This window comes from Bipolaris zeicola, assembly GCF_000523435.1.
Source record: "Bipolaris zeicola 26-R-13 unplaced genomic scaffold scaffold_27, whole genome shotgun sequence".
Taxonomy (NCBI): domain Eukaryota; kingdom Fungi; phylum Ascomycota; class Dothideomycetes; order Pleosporales; family Pleosporaceae; genus Bipolaris; species Bipolaris zeicola.
This window is the reverse complement of record NW_006912076.1, coordinates 134,835-158,832: the sequence shown is the minus strand read 5'-3', so window position 1 is coordinate 158,832 and position 23,998 is coordinate 134,835. Positions and strand designations below refer to the sequence as shown.

General features: G+C 52.6%; 10 protein-coding genes across 10 annotated transcripts; 4 read left to right on the top strand and 6 right to left on the bottom strand.

The window, feature by feature from the left end:
• Positions 1-100: 100 nt before the first annotated feature.
• Positions 101-265, bottom strand: COCCADRAFT_88841 (uncharacterized protein; the record flags this gene model as incomplete). The annotated part of the gene is made up of 1 exon (XM_007711319.1): positions 101-265. One exon carries the CDS (start codon positions 263-265, stop codon positions 101-103), a length of 165 nt encoding a protein of 54 aa, XP_007709509.1.
• Positions 266-716: 451 nt separating this feature from the next.
• On the bottom strand, positions 717-1,581 carry COCCADRAFT_34390 (uncharacterized protein; the record flags this gene model as incomplete). The annotated part of the gene is made up of 3 exons (XM_007711291.1): positions 717-892; positions 985-1,063; positions 1,336-1,581. The coding sequence occupies 3 exons, from the start codon at positions 1,579-1,581 to the stop codon at positions 717-719; spliced, it is 501 nt and encodes a 166-aa protein (XP_007709481.1).
• A 571-nt stretch (positions 1,582-2,152) lies between these two features.
• On the top strand, positions 2,153-4,440 carry COCCADRAFT_2699 (uncharacterized protein; the record flags this gene model as incomplete). The annotated part of the gene is made up of 3 exons (XM_007711267.1): positions 2,153-2,525; positions 2,581-3,875; positions 3,931-4,440. 3 exons carry the CDS (start codon positions 2,153-2,155, stop codon positions 4,438-4,440), a joined length of 2,178 nt encoding a protein of 725 aa, XP_007709457.1.
• Positions 4,441-7,128: 2,688 nt separating this feature from the next.
• On the top strand, positions 7,129-8,379 carry COCCADRAFT_34388 (uncharacterized protein; the record flags this gene model as incomplete). Its single annotated transcript, XM_007711290.1, has 1 exon — positions 7,129-8,379. One exon carries the CDS (start codon positions 7,129-7,131, stop codon positions 8,377-8,379), a length of 1,251 nt encoding a protein of 416 aa, XP_007709480.1.
• Positions 8,380-8,828: 449 nt separating this feature from the next.
• COCCADRAFT_2697 (uncharacterized protein) lies at positions 8,829-10,310 on the bottom strand (the record flags this gene model as incomplete). Its single annotated transcript, XM_007711266.1, has 5 exons — positions 8,829-8,963; positions 9,107-9,456; positions 9,544-9,706; positions 9,805-10,020; positions 10,170-10,310. The coding sequence occupies 5 exons, from the start codon at positions 10,308-10,310 to the stop codon at positions 8,829-8,831; spliced, it is 1,005 nt and encodes a 334-aa protein (XP_007709456.1).
• Positions 10,311-10,979: 669 nt separating this feature from the next.
• COCCADRAFT_2696 (uncharacterized protein) lies at positions 10,980-11,524 on the bottom strand (the record flags this gene model as incomplete). Its single annotated transcript, XM_007711265.1, has 2 exons — positions 10,980-11,294; positions 11,363-11,524. 2 exons carry the CDS (start codon positions 11,522-11,524, stop codon positions 10,980-10,982), a joined length of 477 nt encoding a protein of 158 aa, XP_007709455.1.
• Positions 11,525-12,499: 975 nt separating this feature from the next.
• COCCADRAFT_88768 (uncharacterized protein) lies at positions 12,500-13,790 on the bottom strand (the record flags this gene model as incomplete). The annotated part of the gene is made up of 6 exons (XM_007711318.1): positions 12,500-12,877; positions 12,930-12,994; positions 13,048-13,521; positions 13,577-13,598; positions 13,648-13,686; positions 13,746-13,790. 6 exons carry the CDS (start codon positions 13,788-13,790, stop codon positions 12,500-12,502), a joined length of 1,023 nt encoding a protein of 340 aa, XP_007709508.1.
• A 1,009-nt stretch (positions 13,791-14,799) lies between these two features.
• Positions 14,800-16,363, top strand: COCCADRAFT_23977 (uncharacterized protein; the record flags this gene model as incomplete). The annotated part of the gene is made up of 5 exons (XM_007711277.1): positions 14,800-14,936; positions 15,125-15,295; positions 15,347-15,575; positions 15,621-15,921; positions 15,951-16,363. 5 exons carry the CDS (start codon positions 14,800-14,802, stop codon positions 16,361-16,363), a joined length of 1,251 nt encoding a protein of 416 aa, XP_007709467.1.
• Positions 16,364-16,912: 549 nt separating this feature from the next.
• Positions 16,913-19,795, top strand: COCCADRAFT_23976 (uncharacterized protein; the record flags this gene model as incomplete). The annotated part of the gene is made up of 2 exons (XM_007711276.1): positions 16,913-17,036; positions 17,094-19,795. The coding sequence occupies 2 exons, from the start codon at positions 16,913-16,915 to the stop codon at positions 19,793-19,795; spliced, it is 2,826 nt and encodes a 941-aa protein (XP_007709466.1).
• A 1,004-nt stretch (positions 19,796-20,799) lies between these two features.
• Positions 20,800-23,227, bottom strand: COCCADRAFT_88739 (glycoside hydrolase family 37 protein; the record flags this gene model as incomplete). The annotated part of the gene is made up of 5 exons (XM_007711317.1): positions 20,800-20,929; positions 20,996-22,740; positions 22,806-22,927; positions 22,980-23,049; positions 23,105-23,227. The coding sequence occupies 5 exons, from the start codon at positions 23,225-23,227 to the stop codon at positions 20,800-20,802; spliced, it is 2,190 nt and encodes a 729-aa protein (XP_007709507.1).
• Between the last annotated feature and the right edge of the window lie 771 nt (positions 23,228-23,998).

Here is a 23,998-nt window from a genome sequence, read left to right as displayed (position 1 = left end):
AGGACAGGGCTGTTTACGCTTTTCAGGGCAAATGGGCCCACTTTGAAGACCAATGAGGCAAACATGGGCAGTTTGTAAAGAGGCAGGCTGCGGAATGTAGTCATTTTGTCAGGGAATTTTGGTAGGTACGTGGTAATCGGGCATGGTTACGCGTTCGCAGGCGATCGGTGGGGCTCTGACAGCCACAGGGTGGAAGGATGACGATCTCCAGGGTCAGCCAAGGGAGGAAAATAGGGAGCTGGATGAGGCTGGAGGGCAAAGGCATCGCTGGCTAGTGAGCGGGTACTTACTCTTGAGATTTGCGCAATTGCTGATCCCGTGTTTCAGATTGCCGTCAAGGTTGGCAGGCACACTACAAGTGGATATGTAAGTAAGGAAGTAGACATGGACTTTGTTTGAACGCGCGTTGGGTGACGGCGGGCGATGGGGGTCGTGTGTGTGGTAGAAGCGTCGTTGATTGGCACTTGGATGGTGGTGAGATGGGGGGAGGGACGGTGATGCCGCTCTTGCCACAGGTGTCATTGGCGCATGAGGAGGGAAGCGGAAAAAACGGTACTAGAGAAGGCGCAGCAATATTGAATGACGGCCACGATGGTGTACAAAGAGTACAGGTCAACGGCTCATGGGCCAGGCTAGTCGAGGGCGAGCATGTGTGGGCGGCGCGTGATTGGCTGACGAGGACGGGGCCCTTGGCGCCAGGCGAGGTTTGGGAGCAGTCATCCGTTGGTGCCGAATGCACGGATGGGGTCATTGACCAGACTTGTCGTGCCGCAGAATGCCGGATGGCATAACGTTGACATGTTCTGCCGCGAGCTAATGTGGCAGCAGCAGCAGCAGCAGCAGCGGTGACGGGCGACAGGCGGTGCTGGTGCCGTGTGTCCGTGTTGCAGTTCTGTGAGTGATGGCTTGGAGGTTGTGGTTGTTGTGACGATAGAGTGGTCAAACTATGTCAGCATCATGGCAGCCGTGTTCCCGACAAGATACGAAGGGCTGGGACGGGTGCTTCAGTCAGCGGCCCAAGCGGTCTAGAGGCGCTGCGGTAATTGGCCGCCCGAAATTGTTCCTGCGTGCGAGTGTGGCGAAGCAAAGAAGCCGTCGTGTCTGTCGCTCATGTCGCCGCGCCCCCCCTGCCAGCCGTGGCCCTGTCGGCGTGTTGCAGATGGTCGCAAAGGAGAAATTACCAGTGCCTGTTTTTAGCAGACGTGAGACACCAGGGGCAACGAGGGAAGGGCACGCGACGAGGGCTTGCAGCAGGGAATAGCCTTTGCGGCCTTGGGTTTAGCAGGCGTGCATTTCAATAGTGAATACGTACATGCTAACCAAGACGGTACATACCTGCCACCCAAGAAAGTAGACGTGATACATGCTAAACACCGACACCCACGAGTTGTATAGTACGGCTGCGTACAGCATTACGACGAGAGCGCTTGGGGCTGGGCAGTCAGCCTGGCTGGACCGCCGGCGCGCACAGGAGCCGCGCGTATTCCCTTTGGCCCACCAGCCCACCTGGGAGAGGACCGCCGTCTGCGTCTCGCTCCCCTGAGAGAGGAGACGGCCTTGGGTGCATAGACCACGGCCCATGGGATCCCTCTCGTCCCCTCGTCCCTCGCTCTGCTCAGGCACTCTCAAAACACTTCGAGTGCGGCCGGCGACGCCCACAGACAAACTACATTATACCACACTGCACTGCACACTCTCATTCACTTAGCTGGGCCGCGTCAAGTGGAAACGTCCGCTGATCGCTGCCTGTCCCATCGTTTGGCCTCTTGCTCCCTGCTATTATCCTAGCTGCTAGCCTCCTTCTCCCCAGCCAAGACCCGCCGCCCGCCGCCGCCGCCTCGCTCCTGCCCTGTTTCCTTCCCCGTCGCCCAGCGCGCAATCACCATCTTTCTCGACATCACCACCACCACCACCCCATTTGTCGCTCTCGACAGCCGCTCGCTCTCCCCCCCCCCATACCCCACACCCTGTCAACCCCCAACTCGCCCCCCCGATCCACGTTCGCTGAAGGAGCTTCTCTCGCCGCTGGTCTGGCCGACCAACTTTAGCAGTACTCGTCAGGAGTACGCCCACGTCTACGCCTGAGGTTCTCTGCCTCACCACGCCTTAATACACAACAACACGAACAACGCCCACAACACCATCGCCCGCCATGCGCTTCTCCCTCTCCCAGTCGCTGCTATGGCTCGCCGCCGTCGCAGCGCCTCTCGTCTCTGCTGAGCGCCTCATCGAATCAAGGTCGCTCAACCCTTGCATGGCAAACTCGTCCTTCTCAGCTACCCTCTTCAACGTCGCCTTTACTCCCGGTAACCGCAGTTTGGGCTTCAAGATCGAGGGTATCTCCAACATTGCCGGCAAGATCGAGGCCGACATCGAGCTGCTCGTCTACGGATTCTCGGCCATGAACCAGAAGCTCGACCCGTGCGGCCAAGAAGAGCTCGAGGGCATGTGCCCCATGAACGCTGGGCCCTTGACCATCAAGTCCAACATCGACATCAGCCAGGACATCATGAGCGCAATTCCAGGTAAGCCGCCCTTGCGCTTGCACTTGTCGCATCCTCCTCTCTAACCCTCCCTCAGGCATCGCATACACCATTCCTGATCTCGACGCCGTTGTACGAGTAAAGATCAAGGATCAAGAAACCCATGTCCAGCTTGCCTGTGTAGAAGCAGAACTGTCAAACGGACATTCGGTCGACCAAAAGGCGGTCGCTTGGGTCACGGCCATTATAGCAGGTTTCGGTCTGATCGCATCTGCCATTACCTCCGGTCTTGGTCACTCCAACACGGCTGCCCACGTTGCTGCAAACGCCATGTCGCTCTTCGGTTACTTCCAGGCGCAGGCCTTTATCGGCCTGTGCGGCGTCCCCCTCCCTCCGATTGTCTCTGCCTGGACCCAAAACTTCCAATGGACCATGGGTATCATCCGCGTTAGCTTCCTCCAGAAAATGGCTACATGGTACCAGCGCGCTACCGGTGGAACACCAACCACCTACCTCTCGCAACTGTCGTACATTTCCGTCGAGATCCAGAAGAAGAGGAGGGTCAGACGTGCCATCGAGTTCACCACCGGAGCTGTCGGTCGTCTCATCGCGCGTAGTAACGCTGCTGCCACCGAGGCCCAGGCTGGTGGAGAGCGTATCGTCCTCCACGGTGTTGAGCGTGTTGGCTTCAAGGCCAGGATTGAGACGACCAACATCTTCTTCACCGGCTACACTTTCTTTGTCATTTTCATTCTCTTGACCGTCATTGGTGTCGTCGCCTTCAAGTACATCTGCGAGGGTCTGGCCAAGGCTGGTAAGATGAAGGGTGACAAGTTTGTTGACTTCCGCAACGGCTGGCAGACTGTCCTCAAGGGTATCCTCTTCCGCGTTGTTCTCATTGGCTTCCCCCAAATGATGGTCCTCAGCTTCTGGGAGCTGACGCGCCGTGATTCCGTTGGTTTGGTCGTTTTGGCCATTCTTTCTATGCTTACCATGATTGGTATACTTACATGGGCTTCTTCCAAGGTCGTCCGTATTGCCCAGCGTTCTATTGCCATGCACAAAAACCCCGCCTACATCCTCTACTCGGACCCTGTGGCGCTCAACAAGTGGGGCTTCCTCTATGTCCAATTCAAGGCCGCTGCCTACTGGTTCATCATCCCATGGCTTGCATACCTGTTTATCAAGGCCATGTTTGTCGGTCTTGCTCAGGGCAGCAGCAAGGTCCAGGGCTTTGCCATTGTCATCATCGAGGCCGTTCTCCTCATTGCTGTCTCCGTCATGCGCCCATGGATGGACAAGAAGACCAACGGTTTCAACATTGCCATCGCTGCCGTCAACTTCCTCAGTGCCTTTTTCTTATTGATGTTTACTGAGGTCTTCAATCAGCCTGTAAGTCACATGCTACATTTGTGCTTTTTGTCTTGATCGAAACTAACATGTCTAGACCATCGTCACTGGTGTCATGGGTGTCATCTTCTTCGTTATCAACGCCGCCTTTGCGCTCATTCTCCTTCTCATGCTTCTCGTCTCATCTGGATTTGCTCTGTTCACCAAGAATCCCGATACCCGCTATCAGCCAATGCGCGACGACCGTGGTTCTTTCATCAAGTCGCAAACCCAGCTGACCACTGAGCTTGATGCTCTTGGTGCAACTGCTCGCGGTGAGGGCAAGGGCACCCACCCCACTGGATCTCGCAGCCGTATCGACGATGACGACGACTACTACTCCGAGGAGCAGCGCCAAATGGCCTCCAAGGAGGGCAACTTTGGCGAGCACTACGCTGCCGCACCACCACGAAGTGCAGGCAATGACGGAAGCAACCCGTCTGCGCCTCCATCCTTTTATGAGAGCCGCAGTCCGGCACCGTCATACCGACCTGGCAGCAATGGCCAGCAGTATCGGCAAGCCAACAGCTCAAGCCCATGGCAACGGGGGGCAGGATATGAACATTGACGCCAGAGCGAGCACGAGGAGCAGGTGGGCCAGATAATTGATTCGTACAAACGCTCCTCGGCCGCTCAGCAACAGCAACAGCAAAATCAACAAAACAGATATTAGGCCATCTCTACGCCTTGTGTATATCTCGAGTATCCATACAAGAATATATTGTAATCATCAATCGAGTTGGGGTTCGCATTGAAGAGTGCGTATGGCACGACTAGACCCTCGCCACTACTAAAGGCGACTTTCATCTTGGACACCTCTGCATCCGCTTGGACAGGGCTGCACCATGTCGCTCTTCTTGGGAGCGACTAAGCATGGAGGAGGATAATGTTACCTGTATATTCATCCGGCATATACGTAATCATCCCTTTTCCTCGTGCGCCAGTTTTTGTACTTTCCTTGCGTATGGGTATTTGGGAATTTCCTTTGTTTCTACACGGCGTGTCAACTGGATCAGCCTTGTTTCGATCTTTTTGTTTTTTTGATATCAAGCATGTGTGCGCACATGTTCCGCTGCAATGAGCTGCTGCTGAGGAGGGGAGGTAGGAAAGACGGAGAGATAGACCTACGCAGAGAAGAAATCAATCATTCAAATAGACTGTACTGCCTTGCCCTGTTCCGCCATGGTGACCGGCGATTGACTTTGACCTGTCAATAGAGTGAACCAGATGATCTCGAGGTTTGACGTTGATAGTCGATAGTGCAGCCATGGCAGGTTTGGTACAAGCCCCACTTATTGTGCATGCCGGCGGCTATCATGAACGAGAACAAGATAAACTTGTCGCATCTCTATTACCAAGTTCTGCTCGGTCAACATTCGGTTCGTGCATACTAATTCTCCGTGCCAATCCGAAGGCGGGGAATGGCTGAATATCACACAGCGTATCGTTGACTTGTTGATCGGCCGAGGTCCGCGTGGGTGACTTGTTGATAGCTCCCACATACTCCGCCATGGATCTTCCCAAGTCCGCGGTGACTTGCTCTTGCACTCAAGCCTACACTGATTTGAGACCTTGTCTTGAGCATGGTAAGCCTAAAGACAACGAAGAGCGCTCTTGAAGATCTACCAGTCTAAACATGCGATGCAATCGACGCTGCAGGAGCCAAGGGAAGCACAAACGCCGATTCGCCTCAGTCTCATTGCTTGCCATCTGATCATGATACTGCTGGTGATGACGACGATGATTGCCAGCGCATGGACAGGCTCACAATGCAGGTTGACTATCCACTATCCAGGACAGAGAGACGACACGCACCTCATCATCGGGCTGCGAGAGAAAGACATCTCCTAACCAATACGTCACTAGCAAACATGCTTGCTCTCGGACAAGACGGCAGCCAAACGATACATGACGGACAGAGCCAACGACAAGCTAGCGATAACTCAGAACTGCTCCACATGATCCCCACGATCTCATGATTTTTTAAAACAATTGTGCAGTCAGCGACGACGTCACAGAGGCACGTCGGCATACAGAGATACCGGAATATCGCCGAGCGAACAACTTGACACACACAACAACTAGGTTTTTCGGCGACACTCTCAGAGGCTGCCAAGCGGATTGCCTGAGTTGGAACACCCAAGGGCAAGTAAACCGCAATGAGGAAGCAACACGTCTCTGCAATGGGTAGACGTCCCGTAGCCCAATCAAACGGCGCACGTTCCTACGGGCCTGGAGACTGATTGGAGATCCCAAAGCCAAGGATGCGCCCTCATTTGCACGCCCTAGCCAACAGCTAGTCGCGACCATAACCCGGGAGGGAAAGACGGGTGAATAAGGTGTGACTCTGGAATGCCCCGATCCGCCTCAAAGAAGCACCTCTGTCTCCTCCCCCCCTGCGAATCACATTCCCGACTGACACTTGGGCTAGAGTTGCGCGCGGTTGCCTGCGCCCTGGCTACGTCTCCGGGCCCGATGGGTGTCTCACCCGCCCCCCGCAGCCCATTTCTGCTTATAGACCGTTTGCAACTCCGATCCTTTTTCTATCGCCTCTCTGATACAAGACCACGTCCCTTTATTTTTCCCGCTGCACCACGCCCGCGCGTACCGCGATTCTCCTGAAACCGCAAAATATGCTTCCGCCTACTATCTGGTAGGACGCGCCAAAGTGTATTAGCGGAGGCGTCTCCTTATCTATTGTACCATTACCTGTATCACTGTTTATTTTCTCGCTTTCTTTGTCAGGTCGCTTCTTCCGATTCCGGCACAGGGACTGGCATACCGCAATAAAACAAGCCAAACCCCGGGGTCCTTCGGCTTTACAGGTTTCCTCCCTCGACTTTCCAGAATCCCGTCTCCGTTTCGCATTGGTTCTCGGGGTCTATTGGGCAACTCTAAGCTCGCATTGTGTTTTAGCACTCAACAAAAAAACTTTAACACGATACACCCGCACACTGTAACCGGACAGTGAAATTTGTCAGACGTGAGCACTGTCAAGTCACAAATCCCCAGGGAAACCATCATGGCAGAACCTCCCCGATTTACCTTACCAGGCTCGAGGGAAGAACAATTGAGATTCACATTACAGCCCACGACAGAGATAGACACTAGGCAGCTGCCACAACTTCACGTACGCACCGACAAAGTAGTAAGAGAAGGATACCATCTTGCTGTTCCTGGGAAAGAGCCGGGACGGTCCGCGGCGCCCACTATGTCAACGCCACCAGCATCGCCAACCAAACGTCGTTCTTCAACCATGGGTACGCAGGACATCAAGATGCTGCACGACAGTGGTGCCATTACTCCTCCAGGCACACCTCACATTAAGGCGCACTCAAAGAGTAACTCCACTTCATCTGATTTTCTGAGTTCATTATCGGACTTACGTCGCGGAAGTTCTGTGTCGTCGAGGGGCCGTCCTCGACTTGATTCCCTCGAGAGCACGCCACAGCCCGGTAGCACAGAACTCATAACCTTTCCGCACAACGTTCGGGACTACGAGATTTGCAAAGATGACCGAGGACGAAAGAAGAAGATTGGCGAGGGCGCATGGAGTGATGTGTATCTTGCAACCCCTTGTCTCCCTAAGCCGACCAGCCAAACCTCATCCAAAACTCACTGCAGTCCTGACATGACACCACCCCTGACCCCCGTGCGTGGTGCAGACTCGAGCGCAAGTCTTACGAAGCTACCCCCTACACCCATTCTCTACGCCGTCAAAGTCCCCGCCATGACGAGCGCGAAAAAGGTCCTCAGCGCCGAAGCCCGCATCCTCTCCTATCTAACCCACTTCCCGGACGCTGAGCACCACATCGTCTCCTTCTATGGCCTCGACACACGTAGCGGCTCACTCCTCCTCCGGGCAATGGACGATACCCTAGAAGGCTGGCTCCAAAAACACCTCAACACGCTCGACGAACCGGCCCGCGCCGAAAAACTAACCACCATCTTCCCACGAATCGCCATCGCCCTAATCGACAGCCTCATCTGGATGCAAGACAAACACTGTACCCACGGCGACATCAAACCCTCCAACATCCTCGTCTCCACCGCCCCTTCTTCCTCTACCCCTAAACCCCTTTACTCGGATTTCTCATCTACAACCCTCACCCTGCCCAACGCCACAATCGACACCAGCACCTCGCCCCTCGGCGCAGGAACTTGGGACTACCTCGATCCCTCGCTCCTCACCTCAACCTGCACATCTCCGCCCTCGCACGCTACCGACCTCTGGTCCCTAGCCATCACCCTGCTCTTCGTTGTCCTAGGCGCCTCGCCGTATGATGCGTTCCGCCATAACAAGTATCAGCAGCGCGAGATGATTAAGAGTGGCTGGCCCCTCCAGTGTTTGGGATATGATGAGCAAGGTATGCGGAATATGCAGCGGATTAAGACACTAGAGAGCGGGTTGGGCCTGGATGTTATGGCGTGGTTTGGCTTGGTTTTGGTCAAGGAGCAGGAGAAGAGGGTTGGGGTTTTGGAGTGGAGGAGGGGGTTGACTGGGTAGGGTTGGCTTGGGGAGACTTGGGTTTGAGTGACTACGGTGGTGGTGAAGATTGATGCCTCCCCCCTCCTTTTTCTTTTTTTCTTCTTCTTCCTCCCCCTCTTTTTCTCCTTTCTTTTTTTTCACCCGCTTACGTTCTTAGCGGGGGGTGTCTTTCTTCACATTCAAGGACTTTTTTTTCTTCTTTTCTCATATATCCCCCATATTTTTTTTCACTTATTTTTCGCAAATCATACTTGGTTGCATATAGGACTTTCGCTATCACTAGATACCCCCCCCCCCCCTTTTTTTGGTCAACGGACTATTTCAACTATAAACTTGGTAAAATATACTTGGTAACATTTTTATATATTTATACTCCCCATTCTCACATTGTGTGATCTATAGCTTTCATAATAATACCACTTTCGATTCCCTGGCCTACCTTCTTTATCTTTCTCAAAAAATGGGACTTACATGTCTACAGGTGGCTCCGGACATAACGGCGGCGCATCACTCGGTTCCTTCGGCGGAACCGGTCGTTTCCCTTGTACCCTCTCCCCTTTGACAAACACGGGTATCACGCCCCCCGTCTCAAGCGCAAACTCCTGAGTCCAATCAGTATACATTCCCTTCTTTCCCATCTCCAACCCCCTTTTTCTTCTTCTTCTTCTTCTTCTTCTTCTTCTTCTTCTCCTCCAATCAGGTGTAACAGGGACTAGAACGAAGAAAGGAGGGAAAAGAAACTTACCCGATGTCCCAACCCCACCAACAAACTCCCAATCGCCCCCGAATGACTCGTCATCGACACCACCACACCCGCATCCGCCTCAAACACCTCATCCAGCAACATCGCAAGTCGATAATTCCTGGCCGCTCTCGGTTCGCGGTAGTCAGCCAGCCACAACTCGTCTTCCTCAGCGAACCCCGGTTCGAACGTGAGATCGGGGTGTGCAGCTTGGATTTCAGAGCGGGTGCTACGGCGGTCGCAGGTATGGACGCCTAGGGCTTCGCGGAGGAGTTCTTTGATGAGGGGTTTGTATGGGTGTGTGGGTGGGAGGGGGAGAGAGGAGAAGGAGAGGGTGGCTGTTTGGATTGTGCCTTTTGTTGTGCGTTAGCACACGAACAATATTACAGTGGGACGAACGAGACTACGAAGTTTCCTAGAAGGGGAAGGGGAGAACGTACGTGTCAAAGGAGAAACATAATATGTCTCTGGTGCTGGAATCCCTTTTGCGAGTTGAGCGGACCAAAGTTCGTTCACGGCTTTTGCCTGGGATTCGCCGAGGGGGGTCAGATGCGCATCTGCCCAGGTGATGCCGTCTGCGCCGTCGAGAGCGGACCAGTAGCACTTTGTCCATCTTAGCAAACGAGCACGACATTTTCTCAAGCGTAGCTCAGAGAGAAAAGAAGAAGAAGAAGAAGAAGAAGAAGAAGAAGAAAACGTACATCCCAAGCTTTAGTCCCGTACTTTGTTTCCGCAACATTGTGCCACCCTTGACCGTGGCGACCTAGGAAAAGCACCTTGTAGCTTTCGCCGTCCTTCTTGGAAGCCTCGAGGCTGCGGACATAATTTTCAAAGCGTTGCCATTGCGTTCCCTTCTCTTTGTCTTCATCAGAGTCCGTAGGATATGTACGATTGATCAGTCCGAAATTCGAAGTTTTCTATTTCCCAACAAACAAACAAAAAGATGATTAGCTTTTGTTCCTCGTCTCCCAGAAACCCTTCTTTCTGATACGGGATTTTTTTTCGCTGGGATATCCAAACTGAGGAGGAGGCTGTGTGTAAACTTGAGAGGTATTAAAGAACATACGAAATCAAACTCCTTATCATCCGTCTCATCCTCACTCTGCTGGAAAAATCCCTTTTGCACAGTGAATTTATAGTGAAAGTCCTGCTCTTTTCCACTACCGCTCCCTACGGGTACGATATCCGAATGCCCCGCAGTACTCATTTTGAGATAGAATACGGATATAAAAGTAACGGAGACGAGGGCAATGGATCTATGTATGCATGAGTAAGGAATGTAAGTTGTGACTGGTAGGTCATGAAGAGAGAACAGAAAGAGATATATTTACATTGAGGTGCCAACACTACGAATCCTGGATCTTAGATAATTCGAGGGGACGAGCATAACGTGGGGTAAGTAGGAATCTAGGGGTCTCATATTTGACAGGCATGGGCAGGGAAAGGGCGCTAGTAGGCTTGGACAAGCCAATCACATGGCGGGGCCTCGTCACGGACAGGTGTTCTGGATATTCGCTCACCCATACATTCGGAATGACATGAAGACATGCCCCAGTGCTCCATAGTAGCCAAATACATAAACGACATGACGTCAGAAGGGCATGAGTTCAAAAAAAGGTGGATTCTATTTAGCATCCAGTGCCGCTCAGTACGAGCCGGCTATCGCAGCCTGTGCAGTACAGGCTAGGCCAGAGCTATGATATGCTTCCCACCAAAACGGGAGTTACATCGTGATACCCATCAAACGCCCATCCCAAGCCCGCTAAACCAGAAGAGACTTATTGTAGCCTTGGCTACGTTTCTGAGCAAAGAAATCTGCTGGACCATAGCCTGATCGCATTCCAGCGCCCAAGCTCAAGTCGAAACAAAGAGTCGCTCATTTCTTCTTGTTCGGGAACTTAGGCTGTCCAATCTTGTCACCCCGCAGGATGACATTGAGCACACGCTCCATAGTCGCCAGCAACTTCTGATCTGGCGTGGCAGTACCGCGCTCAAAGTCTGCTACGATGGTGGGTGTGGTGTTGCACTTTGTAGCCAAGTCCTTTTGTGTCATTGTGGTGCCCTTGTCATTCTTCGCCTCGGAGCGCGCCTTTGATATGGCCTGACCGACAGCAATGCCAACGGTCTTGGGCTTAACGATGTCGTCGGAGCGGTCAACTTTGGTGAGACGTTGACCTTCTGATGAGGCACCCTGTGATTTGCTTGTCAGTAATGTTTTTGGTTGAGCTTTGAGGAAGACAAAGGCCCAGGTTTACTTACTGCGTTGGCTGAAGCGAACTTCTTCTCTGTGGCAATGATACCGCCGCTTCGCTGAGCGGCATTCAGGGCTGACTTGCCCTTGACTACGGTCTCGCGAGGTCCAGCAGCGCCGCCGCGGACACGGCTACCGATCTTGGTGACGGAGTTCCAGTCGTCAGACATTTTGATTGTGTGGCTGATAAAACAGAGGAGCTGAAGTTGGTGTATAGAAGGCTGCGAGCGGTCTCGGTGATAGAGTATTGGGCGCTTGAGTTTGGCGTTTGTTTGTTTGTTGGTGAAGTGGCCAAAGGTGAAGGAGGTGAGTGAGGACAGTTGGATATATAGAATTGCCAAATAAGGTGGATGGATGTTTTGCTTATGTAGAGGCCCAAAGCAATATGGGCCGCGATGAGTCGAAGCGGCAGGTGAGGTCACCGCCACACGCTAGTCTCGCTTAGGTCAGGGCCTCTCGAAGCTTCCACGTTCGCGTTCCAGCTCCAGCCCTTCTTCCGCCCTTTCTTTCACCAAGCCACTGGCTCGTTGTTGTCGCTGACACGAGACATTGATTCCATGTCGCTATGCGCAAACAACTCGCCGTTTATCACCGAGATGCTGCACAACTCCATTGGGTTCACTCGTGCGCCATGGGAAAGCTGCAGTTCAGTTTCGGCGTCTTCGGAAATTTTGTCTGACCAAGACGCACCTCAGAATGTACACAACCCAGATGTTTTATCGTAAACAACCTCTTCAGTATACGTCGTCCTTCCTTCTCGATGATGGACTCGTTTGTCAAAAGCAGGAAGATTGATTACCGTTTCAAGCCCTTTGCTTGTACTATTGACCTAATGCTTGGGTGTCTGCTCCTTCTTCATGGACAGGCGCTGGTGCTTGAGGCGGGACATTAGCTAGCATGTTGAGACCAATTTCATCACAGGACATTGAGCATAACGGTTGTTTCTCCGTGTCAAAATTCCATTGATGAGCTTTTGCAGCCCGCTTGCTTGCAGCGCGTCTCTACCTGACCTGATAGCTCATGAACTTTTTGACAAAGGCCTGTCCAATTCGACAAGCGCCCAATCAACCACCGGAACGCCATTGCATGCATGCAGCCATATCGATTCGTATCGTCCGCATCTTTCACGTCCGAAAACCCATACATTACAAGTTTGCTTGCGCAGCCTCACGCGCAGCCTCGCGCTCAACCTCGTACATGAAGTCGAAGTATGGCTTGTCAAAGTGGTGCACACGTACGTATCCGTCCTCTCCTCCACTGCAGTAACTCGTGCCCTTTGGATGTACAGCAACATAGTTCAGGGGTCCGAAGTGGCCACGTACGCGACCAATCTCCTCCATGAAGATCTTGTGGTAGAAACGGGCCTCGAACTTTCCTTGGCGTGCCGAAGTGGTGGTAACATCCATAGCGGCCTGTCCTCCTCCAAGAATAACGTAGTCCTTTACTGGTGTGATTGCTGCAGAGTTCAGCGGAGTGTCTGCAACGTATGACTTCAGAACGCTAAGGTCCTCGACATCGATGAGCTACCATGTGTCAGCCTGATCCAAGTGTGACGGGGTTTGCGAGTTGGTGTACCTTTGCCGTCTTGTCCTTGCTTGCGGTGATGAAGTACGACCTGTCAGGTGCCCATTGGATGTCGGCTACCAATTGTCAGTTCCTGGATTTTCTGACGACAAAACATATCGAGACTCACTGATTTGCATGTCTGGCTCATGTGCGTCGTAGTTTGAGCTAAGGAGTTCTCCGGTCTTGCCGTCCCACTGGGTGATTGAGCCATCTTCGTGTCCACTGATGATGTACTTGGCGAGGTATGAGAAGCCCGCAACGGTCGCCTTGGATTCGTCGCACACAATCCTGAGCAACTGTTCGTCTGATTGTTGCGCCTCAGGGTCGGGGTTGATTTCGTAGACGCAGATGGTCGAGAGGTGTCCGGATCGCTTCTCGGTAACACCAAGCAACTGCCTTCCGTCGGGAGAGAATTCGCAGCGTTTGATACTGGTGTTGAACTCCCAGGTGTGCAGAAGCTTGCCGGTCGGGACGTGCCATAATCGCATGGTGTTGTCGGCGCCACCAGTGGCCAGCAGCTCGGTGGATGGGTTTACGTCGACGGTCCATAGCGCTCCCTGGTGTCCGTGGTATGTTCCTATCCGCTCGCCGTTGTGTGAATCTGTATCGCATCAGCTTCAGTGCCCTTTCCGTGTATAGGCAGACCGTAAACTAACACCAAGCGCAGACAACATGGTCCTGGAAGTTGTTAACATGGCGAGTCTTGAAAATTGGTGGAGTTTCTTACCTTGGAAACGGAGAAGATGATGTCGCCATCAGCATTGTACTGCCTCTTGTCAATATCCCCTCGCCTCTCCATCGTGCATGGCGCATGCGTACCTTGACCTGGGTAAGGGCGCGCTCGTGACCCGAGAGAAGAATCGGCCTCATGTTGGCGGTATGGGAGTGTGGAGGCGGGGTTGGGTGTTGGCTTATATGGTGCGGGCGGCGTCTCTGAATTTCGGGTGACTCTTTTGCATATCGACGTTCAGCGGGCGAAGTGGGCTGCTTGGCACTAACCGACTAGCGTGGGTTCATCCCGCACTCGTGCATCTGCATCTGCATCCACCACTGCGGCTCAACACCACCACATTCGACTGACTCACATGGCTCGCGCATTGTACGTCTTCAGGCCGAGCTTATCGGAGATCAACCCTGTGTGTGTGTGTGTGTATGTTCGTACTTGGAGTTGAGTATGAGTCAAACCCTGGATCAAGTCGGTTCCCCGTTCTAGATCGCATAGAACTGGACACATGAGGAACGCCGGGTGTCCAGTTATGACCAGTTTTGTGACTCATAAGCAGCTCAACGTTATAAGCGAGATTACGGCCATATCTCAGCGTGCTGACGAGTATTTCACCGCGAGAAACTCACTTATCTGCCCCATGGCCACTTGCTTCATTTGCTCATGGACATGTCCGCTGCTTCTGAGAGTTGGTTTTTGGCCGAGTCCTACTCATGGCTTCCTTATTTGGTCTCTTAATACTTTCCACAAACGCAGTTTCAATGCTTGGAGAAGTCTTGGAAAGAACGTGACTTGTTGGCGCAACTCCCTTCGATTTTGCCATGCCGCCAGGACTTCTCTATTTGATACAGCTACTTTTCACAAAGTTATACGCTCTCAAATGTGTTGTGACTATTAGTTACACTGGAAAAAATTCATTTCATCTCTCAGTCTTCGCTGGTCCCTGAGGATACATGTCTCGCACTTACCGTTTGCCATGAGCGCGGGCTTGGCGCAAACACACTCCTACCTGTTGCTTGAGACTGGTAGCTTCTTGACATCCAAAGGTTCCTTATATGTTCATCATTCTCATAACACAAATCACAAGGATAGCTATCATTCCACTTCACTCGTTCAGGTTGCTATTAACAACGATCCACAATTCTTAGAGCAAACATGTTTCCTGTCGTACGCGGTACCACCATCATATCAAATTTACTGGACAGGCTTGAGCCTCTTGAGCCAAACAACTACATAATAGCCCTTGGCAAGGGTAGCCTTCAATTCATTGGCAGCCCTAACGGCTACAAAGCGTGAGATCAGGTATATGGTTCTGGGAGAAGCTGGTCCAGCTGACCATTGCACAGCACATACATACCATCGGTTTTACACTTCGATCTCCTTACAATTCCCATTAAAAGAATCACATGGGCTTCCTTGGGGTGCACTCCTGATTCTTACTTTTCAAGCTCGAGCTGATCAACGGAGAATTCACGTACAGCATTGGCACACATCGGCCGCCAGCCTTGGAAGAATTCCTGGTGAATCTTACCAGATCAAAAACTCACAAATCTCATCTGCGGATACGATTTGGAGCAAGCGGTTCTTTTGTTGCATGGTCAAACACAGTTTGGATCTGCTCCAAAGTTCCACCACAGCTCATTTTAAGATTGTGAGTAAACAAGCCCATTTGCACTTCACTATATGGCTAACAGATTCTTAGGCAGCTAATCAGTTCGTACTCATGCAAAAAGAATAACACTACCAAGGGTGTGTTTAAGGATGAACCACTAGATGATGTGCAGTGGCATTCCAACGGATCGTTCTACGCCAAGAAAGGCAATAACGACATATGGAGCTTTAGCGCATACTCTGTTAGCTCTGCATGGTATGAGATGTGGGAGGGTCTGGGCATAGACGAGCGATCAAGTACAATTGCAAAGGAGCTTGCTGTGAGTACTTCATGCTCATGGAGACCTTGCTACTAATACGAACAGCATGTCACTATAAGTCCGTATTCAAAAAAGGGAGAAACATTTGCCTTCATCAAAAAGACGGAACCAGGCAAAGAGCCACCGTTCATCGTTCATTTTGAAGGGGAGCAAAGACATTCTAACTTCACTGTCGACGAGAGCAACACGACTCCTCCTCCAAAGAGATATCCTCGGCTCGATAACTTGGATGGACGCGACTTTCGATTAGCTATCAGCAAGAAGACTCGCCAACGTCCTACAAATGACTCATGGGATTTGGGCCTGAACAAGGGCGAGGGACTTCTGGTTCTGCGCGACATGAGACGTGGGTGGCATATGGCCATGAAAAAAAAGGTCACATTGGATGGGTACACGGCTCCTGGATTGACTTTTGTGACAATAAAGGAGATCAAGATCCTAAAGCGGCATACGCCAGATTCATGGAGGACCTCGATAAGATGTTCATCCAGGGTCAATTGCAGGAGTTTCCGGCGATGAAAAGCTATGTTGATGATTGTACCAAGGTGGAATGCAAGCCGCAAAAGCAAGACGAGTCCCTGTTGGGGATTTGTATCCACGATCTACTGGCACTGCTCGAGGGTTCCGGTAGGTTTTCGTACGAGTGGCTCAAGGAAGGCCGCAACCTCTGGCATCCGGATAGGTTTGCCAGGTTCTGCAAGCCTGAAGAAGCCGAGCGGCTGAAGCCCATGGCCGAGCAAATGTTCGTCATGCATGGGACACTGATGGATAAATGTACTAGGCGTTAGCCAACGATAGGAACGGAGTTACTTGTGCTGCATAGCTAGACGGACTTCGCAAAAACAAATTCATGAACAGTTATTGCGGGCACTGATGGCAGCAGGTGATTGGTGTCGATAACGAAAGTCTGGTTAGCGGGCCTGCACACCGCGTCTGCAGTTGCATAGTTTCCCGATTCTGACTCGGGATCCCTGGTGTACGTAATAAAGCTCACGCGAGTCGGGGGGCGTGGAAACTTTGGCGGTGGACGTGTTTTGCGCATTGTCCGGGGGGCACGCTGCTATCGCGGGCGCCAGACTGAGTCATTTCGAACAGACATGGAAATGCGTATATCACCGCATACCCACTAGACTTGGAAAAGATACGCAGACTCCGTCGGCAGGATGATGAGAGTCTACCCAATCTGCGGTGCGCGTCTTGGAGTCACCCGCCGTTGCTTTCCGCAGGCCACAGCTACCCCGCCGAGAAAATATTGGTGCTCAACATCCCCCCGCCATCTATATACCGTCCTCAAGCCGGCCCACTGCACAAGGCAATTCTCCAGTACGCGCTTCGTCATGGCCGCACAAAAGATTGACGGCACTGCCATTGCGAAGAGCATCCGCGAGCGCCTGGGTGCAAAGATCAAGGACAAGCAGGCAAAGAACCCGCGGTACAGGCCCAGCCTGAAGATTGTCCAGGGTGAGTGGCATGCCATTGGGCTGGCCCGAGACGCTGCCAGACGCTGACACCACGCAGTTGGCGACAGGTCAGACTCCAGCACATATGTGCGCATGAAACTCAAGGCCGCCGAGGAGGCCAACATCGACTGCGAGCTTGTCCACTTGCCCGACGACGTGACCGAAGCCGAGCTTCTGTACAAGATCGAACAGTACAACAACGACCCCGCTGTTCACGGCATTCTTGTCCAGTTGCCCCTGCCCAAGCATATTTCCGAGCATGCCATCACATCGGCCGTTGCCGATGAGAAGGACGTCGATGGCTTCGGCATTCAGAGCATTGGCGAGCTGGCCAAGCGTGGCGGCAAGCCTCTCTTCACGCCATGCACGCCCAAGGGTGTCATGGTGCTGCTGCAGGAGGCTGGAATCGACATCAAGGGCAAGAACGCCGTTGTGCTGGGACGTAGTGACATTGTGGGAAGCCCAGTCAGCTACTTGCTGAAGAACGCCGATGCGACTGTTACTGTGTGCCATTCCAGGACAGCCGACCTTCCAGAGGTTGTCCGTCGCGCAGATATTGTCGTTGCTGCTATTGGCAAGGCCCAGTTCGTCAAGGGAGACTGGCTCAAGCCTGGTGCCGTCGTCATTGATGTTGGCACAAACTTCATTCCTGATGAGACCAAGAAGAGCGGCCAAAGACTTGTAGGAGACGTCGACTTCGAGTCAGCCGTCGAAGTTGCATCACACATTACACCAGTACCAGGAGGTGTCGGACCCATGACCATCGCCATGCTGCTACAGAACCTGGTCGACTCAGCCGACGCGACCTTTGACAGAGAGAAGAAGCGCAAGATCACGCCTCTTCCTATCAAGATAGAAGATCCGATACCCTCGGACATTGCTATCTCGCGGAAGCAACATCCAAAGCAGATCACGGCCGTCGCAAAGGAGGTTGGCATTCTGCCCCACGAACTGGAGCCCTATGGTGCTACGAAGGCCAAGGTTGATCTTTCTCTGCTGAAGCGTCTCGAGCACCGTAAAAATGGCAAATATATTCTTATCGCCGGCATCACCCCCACGCCTCTCGGAGAGGGCAAGTCCACAACCACAATTGGTGTAGCACAGGCTTTAGGCGCGCACCTCGGCAAGATATGCTTTGCCAATGTGCGACAACCCAGTATGGGACCTACTTTTGGCATCAAGGGTGGTGCCGCTGGTGGAGGATACAGTCAGGTTATTCCTATGGACCAGTTCAACCTCCATCTCACTGGTGACATTCATGCCATCACGGCTGCGAACAACTTGCTCGCTGCTGCTATTGAGACGCGCATGTTCCACGAGAACACACAAAAAGATGCTGCACTATACAAGCGCTTGGTCCCAGCTAAGAAGGGCAAGCGTGAGTTTGTGCCTGTCATGTTCCGCCGTCTCAAGAAGCTTGGGATCGACAAGACGAACCCAGATGATCTGACCGAAGAGGAGATTACCAAGTTCGCCAGGCTAGATATTGACCCTGAGACTATCACTTGGAGGCGCGTACTTGATGTCAATGACAGACATCTACGCAAGATCACTGTTGGACAAGCACCCACCGAGAAGGGTCAGACTCGTGAGACTGGTTTCGATATCTCAGTTGCCAGTGAGTGCATGGCCATTCTCGCTCTTAGCAAAGATCTTTCAGACCTCCGCGAGCGCCTGGGTCGCATGGTCGTCGCCAGTTCCCGCGCTGGCGACCCCGTCACTTGCGATGACATTGGCGCGGGTGGCGCCTTGACTGCTCTGCTGGTTGACGCCATCAAGCCCAACATGATGCAAACCCTTGAAGGCACTCCTGTATTTGTGCACGCCGGCCCATTTGCAAACATTAGCATTGGTGCTTCTTCAGTCCTTGCGGATAGGATTGCGCTCAAGCTGGCTGGTACCGAGCCAGACGAGGATCACGATGCGCAAGCCGGGTTTGTCGTGACTGAGGCTGGCTTTGACTTCACCATGGGAGGTGAGCGCTTCTTCAACATCAAGTGCCGATCTTCCGGCCTTGTGCCCGACACTGTTGTTATTGTTGCTACTGTCCGAGCCCTCAAGAACCACGGTGGCGGCCCGGACATCAGCCCCGGTGCTCAGCTGCCTGAAGTCTACCGTACCGAGAACATTGACATCCTCCGCGCTGGCTGTGTCAACTTGAAGAAGCACATTGAGAACGCCAAGGCATACGGAGTTCCCGTTGTTGTGGCCATCAACCGCTTTGCTACCGATACCCAAGCCGAAATCGATGTTATCCGGGAGGAGGCCATTGCTGCCGGTGCCGAAGACGCCATTCCAGCCAACCACTTTGCCGAGGGCGGAAAGGGCGCCGTGGACCTTGCCCAAGGTATCATTGCTGCGTCGGCCAAGCCCAAGCCTGACTTCAAGCTTCTTTACGACACATCTAGCGGCACTGTGCAGGAGCGCATGGAGACGATTGCCAAGCGCATGTACGGAGCTTCTGCCGTCGAATTCTCTGAACTTGCACAAAAGAAGGTCGACACATACGTCAAGCAAGGATTTGGTAACCTGCCCATTTGCGTTGCAAAGACTCAGTACAGTCTTTCTCACGACCCAAGTCTCAAGGGCGCACCAACGGGCTTCACCGTCCCTATCAGAGACGTGCGCATGGCTGCAGGTGCAGGATATCTGTACGCGCTTGCGGCTGACATCCAGACGATTCCTGGTCTTCCCACTGCACCAGGTTATCTGAACATCGATGTCGACGTCGAGACTGGCGAGATTGACGGCATGTTTTAGACTCAGCCCGTCCTAAAAACAGCACAAATGGTGGATAAGACCATCACCGGGAAAAGCGTTCAACAAGCTTTTCTTTTTCTTCTTCAACCCAGAACAAGGAGGAAGGAAGATTTTCTGCATTTGGACGATGGGAGAAAACGGGGTAAATGGCGTTTTTTTCTTCTGCCTCTCTTTTGTTCTGGTTTTGTTTTCTTCTCTTTCTCTTTGGTTTTTTAATTCCAAATGTTCCCTTTGGTGTGTGTATACGGGGTGGGCGTCTGTCCAACAGGAAGAAAAAAAGAAGGGCTAGATTTTTCAACAAGTTCAAAGGGAAAAGGGAAGCAAGGGGAAAGGTTCATTCAACACTCAGATACACAGGCATGCATGCATGGAATTGTATGTATATGGGAAATATTCGGGGTAGCGTTGTTGGGATAAGCGATACTACTTTTTTCTGTCTTTACTACTCTTCGTTTTCGCTTTGCTCTCTAAGGATGAGAGAGTAGTGCTGATCGCACTTTTATATGATGACACCATGGATCATGAGTCTATCTTATACCAAATACGATACATACTTGGTTACCTTTTCTTCATAATGAGCAAACTTGTTATCAGGAAGACGAAAAAAAAATTTCAAGATTTGTCAATATCATTTCAAGAATGGGGGGACTAATAAGTGTAAAGTAAGTTAAGCGAAAGCACATCAGAATTACCATAACAACAACAACAACAAGAAAAGAAAGAAGAAACCCCCGCACCGAAACAGGAAAATGCATCTTGTCAACCGCTTTGTTCATTACAATAATCAACTTTATTCCACGGAGCCGGTGTTAAACAAATTCGGTTGGTGGCTATGCAAGCAAAGCATCAATGTCGAGAGCAAAAAAAAAGACTGTCTTATCAGTCGCCCCAAGTCAATAACGAACAAAGCAAGTTGGCTATTAACCAAAACACTCCATACTGGTATTTATATTTTTTTTGTTGAAGATGCGAATGGAAAACCCTAATAGCTGTCAAGGTCTTCTCTACATCATGCCCAGGTCGGACATGGCCTTGGCATATGTGTCCCAGTCGGTCAGAGCACCGAGAGCACGACGTTGGTGTGCGCTGAGGAGCGTGAGGCCATAGACATAACTCGCGTTGACCCATCCGAAACTAAAATGTATTATTAGCATATCCTTTCTTTTTCATCATATCAATGGTCACGAGTGCAATACGTACCCTTCGCGAGGAACGCCCTTGAAGTCACTGCCCTGATTGCCATATTCAGCCTCGACCTTGTGCGGGTCCACCTTCCTTGTTACGTCATACTTTTCAACGACAACACCGTTGAAGTCGACAAAAGCCTTGGTGACCATGAACAGCCAGCGGTAAGCCAGACGCTGGGCCTCAACATCATAGCCGTACCGCTGCATACCAACCCAGGCGAGCATCTGTTGTGGAGCCCAGCCAAAGGGGTAGTCCCATTGTCGGTTAGGGCGGTCAATACCGACCTCGCCACGCGATCTCTCCGAACCCGAAACAAGCCCACCAAAGGCTTCAAGCTTAGGCAAAGCCTTTTCGACAAGGATACTAGCTTGGCGAGGCGTGGCAAGTCCAGACCACATGGGCCAGAACGTAGTGGCACTTTCGTAGCCTGTACGTTCACGCTTGACCGTGTTGTAGTCAAAATACATGCCGGCTTCCTCGTCCCAGAGATACTTGTCGACCTGGACACGTCGCTTTCTAGCGCGACGCTCCCATGCTGCAGAATTCTCAATATGACCAGGCTTCATATCGCCTGTGCAGAATTCCGCTGGAATCTCAAGCTTGTCTCCGAAATGGTTGCGAATGCATCGACCGATATCAACTTCGTACTTGTATAGCAGGGCATTGATGTCGACAACTGCAAGATCTGCAGCAACCTTCTCAAGACGGTAGGAAGTGTCGTGACCAGACTCGCGCACGGCACGGTCATGCAGGAAATAATCATCCAATTCAGGCTCGTGCACGCGTTGGTAGTTGTACGCCTCAACAAACTCGTGGAAGGACATTCCATGTTTGTCGGCATACGGCTGCAAGATGTGCTCAAAATGGGTGGCTTCCGTCTCCGGAGGCACACCCAAGCCAGTAGGTCGGTACCTGGTCAAGCCAGTCTCGGGATCATAACGAGGCGGGCTCATCCAGACTGAGTTATACTCCTTAATAGCAGCAAGAATGGCCTCGCGCAGAAAGTCGAGCGCACCAGGTTCATGCTTGATGCGTTCATAGCAGCGTAAGGCCATGTCGGTAAGAAAAGGTGGCTGGGAACGACAGAGGTAGTATGTGCGGTTTGCGTTGAGAATCTTGTTGTAGTGCTTGATGCAGAAGCAGAAATGGGTAACCATGGACTTGACCAAGTCGATGCGGTCATTGACAAGCAGGCCGAGTGAACACATGTAGCTGTCCCATCCATAGATCTCATTGAAGCGGCCACCCGGGACTACAAAAGGTAATCCTCTCAAGTCTTTCTTGTTGGTTTCAGGATCAATCCATTCCTCCATGGCAATGGCAAGCAAACCAGGGGCTTTGTTCAGATCGCGCACATATGTAGGGTCGTCGCAATTCTGTGGTAGCCAGATGACTTCAAGGCGCATATCGGGATGCTCGCGGGCAATGCGTGTGTAGTACTCATACTGTTCGGGAGCGCCCTGGGGAATGTATACACGAGGATGTGGATCGTCAGTCCAGTCCTTGGGGTCGACGGCGACCTTTGCAATATTGGAGCCATCGATACGGCGAGTCAGGCCATCCCAGAAGGAAAACTGGATGAGGCGACTGAGGCGGTTCACCGGGTTTTCATTGAGACGCGATTCGTCGAGGACAATGGTCTTGCGGCCGTAGTCTTTGGCGAGGGTGAGCTCCTGGAGCAGATTGGAGAGCATGTATGTGCCGCGGACATCGTGCTTTTTGAAAGCATTGGAGCCCAGAGTACCGAGAGATAGGGTCTACGTATGTGTCAGCCATACTGCATGTATATGTATAGAGCAGAAGAAAGGGGCTTATGGCGTACCTTGGGGCCCTTGTCTTCAATGGTGATTTGGTAGTTTTGGTCAGAATCCTCACGGGCGAGAAGCTGGGCGAGGGTCTCGTCGACGTTGATCTTGAAGCGGCGCGGCTGCAGCGAAGCCTCATCTAGAGGCATTGTCAGCGCGTGGCCAAATATATGTGCTGCCGTAGTACGTACCGTGACTGGTGCGGCGGCCGGCAGGAATACCCTCGCTCAATGGGGCATTGCGGGTGGATTGGTCTACGTTCTGCTTGGTGTGAGCAATGTAGACAATGGGATGAGGGGTGGCAGGCAATGCTCACAGCCGAGTAGGTTCTTGCCCTGGGATGTTTTTGCGAGTGACTCTCGCCATAGTAGATGTGCGGCGCAGCGTACGGGTCAGCCACAGACGAGGTTCGGCGAGGCTTCAAGGGTTGCGAGCTCATGCTATGGGGGAGGGAGGAGGGAGCCACCGATGGAGCGGGAGGAGCGGAGTATGAGAGCGGGAGGGTTGGGGTTGAGGGCTGGGTGGCGGTGGTGATGATGGAGATTGCTGGAACTGTGAGAGTGAGAGCGTGGGAGAGCTATGGCGTATGTACTGGGCCAAAGTTAGCTGAGACGCTCAATGCGGCCGGACTGGGGTGGGGGCGGGGCGGGACGTCTTGGACGAGGACGGGTGGAGGGCATAGGGGCGACGGACCTTGTGTCAGCGGGCAGAGCGGCGTCAAGGGGAGAGATGCAGGTCTGGTAGGGGCGGGGGAGGAGGGAGAGAAGGGCAGAGTGACCTGGGGCGGCGAGCGAGGCAGTTTTGACTGACGACAGCCGGCAGGTGCGCCGATGGCTACAGAGGACATCACGGCAGGCGTCAATGGTGGGTCTATCTTTGCTCAGCACGCACGATAGCACGATAGGGACCAACAGGGCCAGGCGGTGAGGGCGCTGCATTGTGCCAAAACCCACGCGTGGCATGGGCTGCTGAATGTGTGTGTATGTGCTCTCTCATCCAGGCACGCCCGTGGGGGGGGGGGAGGCGGCGGCGGCGGCGGACGGAGCAAATGGTAGCTGGGCACACGCCCGAGTACTGTACTTGTCGTTCCGTTCCGCGCCATGTTTTCTGTCTCTGGCGCCTCTTGTGCCTCGCTGCTTATCGTCGTCTTGGTCGTCGTTTCCCTCTTCATGATCGTCGCTTCCCTCGCCCTCCCCGTCGCTCCTGCCCG